Source organism: Egretta garzetta, unplaced genomic scaffold (genome assembly GCF_000687185.1).
Source record: "Egretta garzetta isolate BGI_Z169 unplaced genomic scaffold, ASM68718v1 scaffold957, whole genome shotgun sequence".
In the NCBI taxonomy this organism is placed as follows: domain Eukaryota; kingdom Metazoa; phylum Chordata; class Aves; order Pelecaniformes; family Ardeidae; genus Egretta; species Egretta garzetta.
In genome coordinates this window covers 78,124-80,027 of record NW_009260360.1, presented here as the reverse complement: position 1 = coordinate 80,027, position 1,904 = coordinate 78,124, and the positions used below count along the sequence as shown (strand labels likewise).

Sequence of the window (1,904 nt, the reverse complement as noted above, 5' to 3'; positions counted from 1 at the left end):
ACTACCTCCTGCGCCCACTGCTGCCCCGGGACAAGGTGGGTGCCACGGCCCAGGGGGGTGGCCCGCACCACTCAGTGCAGAGCTGACCCTCGCACCTCACATGGCCTGCGCTGTACGTGCGCTAACGAGGTGCATGCTCGGCCGCTGCTGACCCCAAGGGTAGAGCTGGCGGTGCAGGGTGATGCCGGGGCGCAGGGACCTCTGGGGTGCAGCCCCCATTCAGAGCAGGCCAGCCGGGGGCACGTCATCCGGCCTGTGTCCAGCAGTGTGTCCCCCTGTGCTGGAGAGCGGCTGTTGTGGCCAGGGACCATCACCCCCCCGGCAGCAGGGGAAGGAGACCTGGCTCAGAAGCGAGCAGCAGGCGCAGCCACAGATAAACTGGCACAGACTCGGGGTCCCCAGGTTGTGAGGGTGACCTCCAGAGCCACCCCCAGCGCTGATCTCCAGTGGTGGCTGCGAGCAGATGCCAGGAAAAATCCAGAACAGGACAAGTCTGGATGGCAATCTCCAGCAGCCTTCACCTGCCTGCAGCTCTGGGCACTGCCTGAGCCTCTGAGGTTCATCTCCAAATCAGTCCCTTCTTCAAACAGTCATCCTGTTCGCAGGGTGATTCCCTGCTGGAAAGGCAGCAGACTCTCTCAGCCGTGATGTGCTTGCTGCCAGACCCCCGCTCTGCCCCCCAGTTCCATGGGATGGGGAGGGAAAAGGAGAATTTGGAGATGGGTGGACACATACGTTAAACTGCTGCCAAATCCAGCAGAGCCCTGGGTTCCCCACGTGCCACGGTCTGCAGCAGCCACCCTGCTCCCTCCCCCAGCTGCCTCTCCTAGCCCAAGGAGACGCTAATGCTGCAGACCTGGCCACCATGGGCGCAGCCACCCGCCCCAGCGCAGCACAGAACCCGGCGATGCACAGTGCAGCGCTTGGGAGTAGCAGAGGAGCTGCAAGCCTGTGAGAGCGGATGGCAGCACCAGCGGTGCCTGCCAGCAACCCCATTGCAAGAGCTTGCTTTCCATTGCCTGTTGTCAGGTTTCATCTGATCAGGCTGAACGTTAACAAGCTGAACGTCTGCGTCCAGTGAAACTTGGCGAGAACAGCCCAGCCCGCCCGGGGAAGGGTGCTCGGGACCGTGCTGTCCTGCCCCGGTCCATCGGGGATCAGGGCAGCCTTTCCCCCGAGGAGCGCTGCTTTTATCGGGAAGTTCTTTTCGCTGAGCCTGTGAGCAGCAGCAAACGCAAATCTGACCGAAATGGGAAATTCTAAGATGTCCCACTTTGCACATGCTCTGTGGAGACTCAAGTTTTGGAATTGGCCTTGCTGCTGCGCTGGCTGCTCTGAGCATGCTCCGTCCTGGGGCGAGCTGGGGTGCTGGGCTGCAACGGCGATTCCCCATCCTGAAGCGGTGCTGTGCTGCGGCAACGAACCCCAGGGGCCGGCAGAAGGTGGTGCCCGGTGCATCACTCGGTGCAGCCGCCTGCGCCCTTGGACGGCTGCAGCGCAGACCTGCATGCCTTCCCCGGGCCAGGACGCGCTGGAGGCCACAGCCCTGCTCACGGTCCCTCGTTATGGACAACTCGGGTGGCTGGTGGCACGCCGTGCGCTGGCGGGGGCTCTGGCGGGGGCAGCAGGCAGCCCAGGGGCAGCGGGGCAGCAGGGCAGGCAGAGCCAGCGCTGAGGACCCAAAAGTCACGGAGACCCTCGCGGCCCACCCCGATCTCCTCGGTGACAGGTGAGGCAGGGCCCCCCCGGGGGTCCCTCCTGCCTAGCACGTGCCAAGCCCGGCCAGGCGCTAGGGACGCAGGGCTGTGGTCTGAGGCTGTGGCCTCTCCTCATCCCCGCAGGGACCAGCTCAGGCTGCACCATGGCTGGGGGGGGGGCCCTCCCCCCGGGGGGGGCAGGCGGGG

At 65.2% G+C, this 1,904-nt stretch overlaps 1 protein-coding gene across 1 annotated transcript in view; it reads left to right on the top strand.

Annotated features, from left to right (window-relative positions):
- Positions 1–1,904, top strand: part of LOC104130005 (protein O-GlcNAcase-like) — a 21,036-nt gene that overhangs the window by 17,900 nt on the left and 1,232 nt on the right. Inside the window, exons 13-14 of the mRNA XM_035898465.1 lie at positions 831–951; positions 1,660–1,729. Of these exons, the coding sequence (XP_035754358.1) occupies positions 831–951; positions 1,660–1,729 (191 nt within the window). The remainder of the gene's footprint in view (positions 1–830; positions 952–1,659; positions 1,730–1,904) is intronic.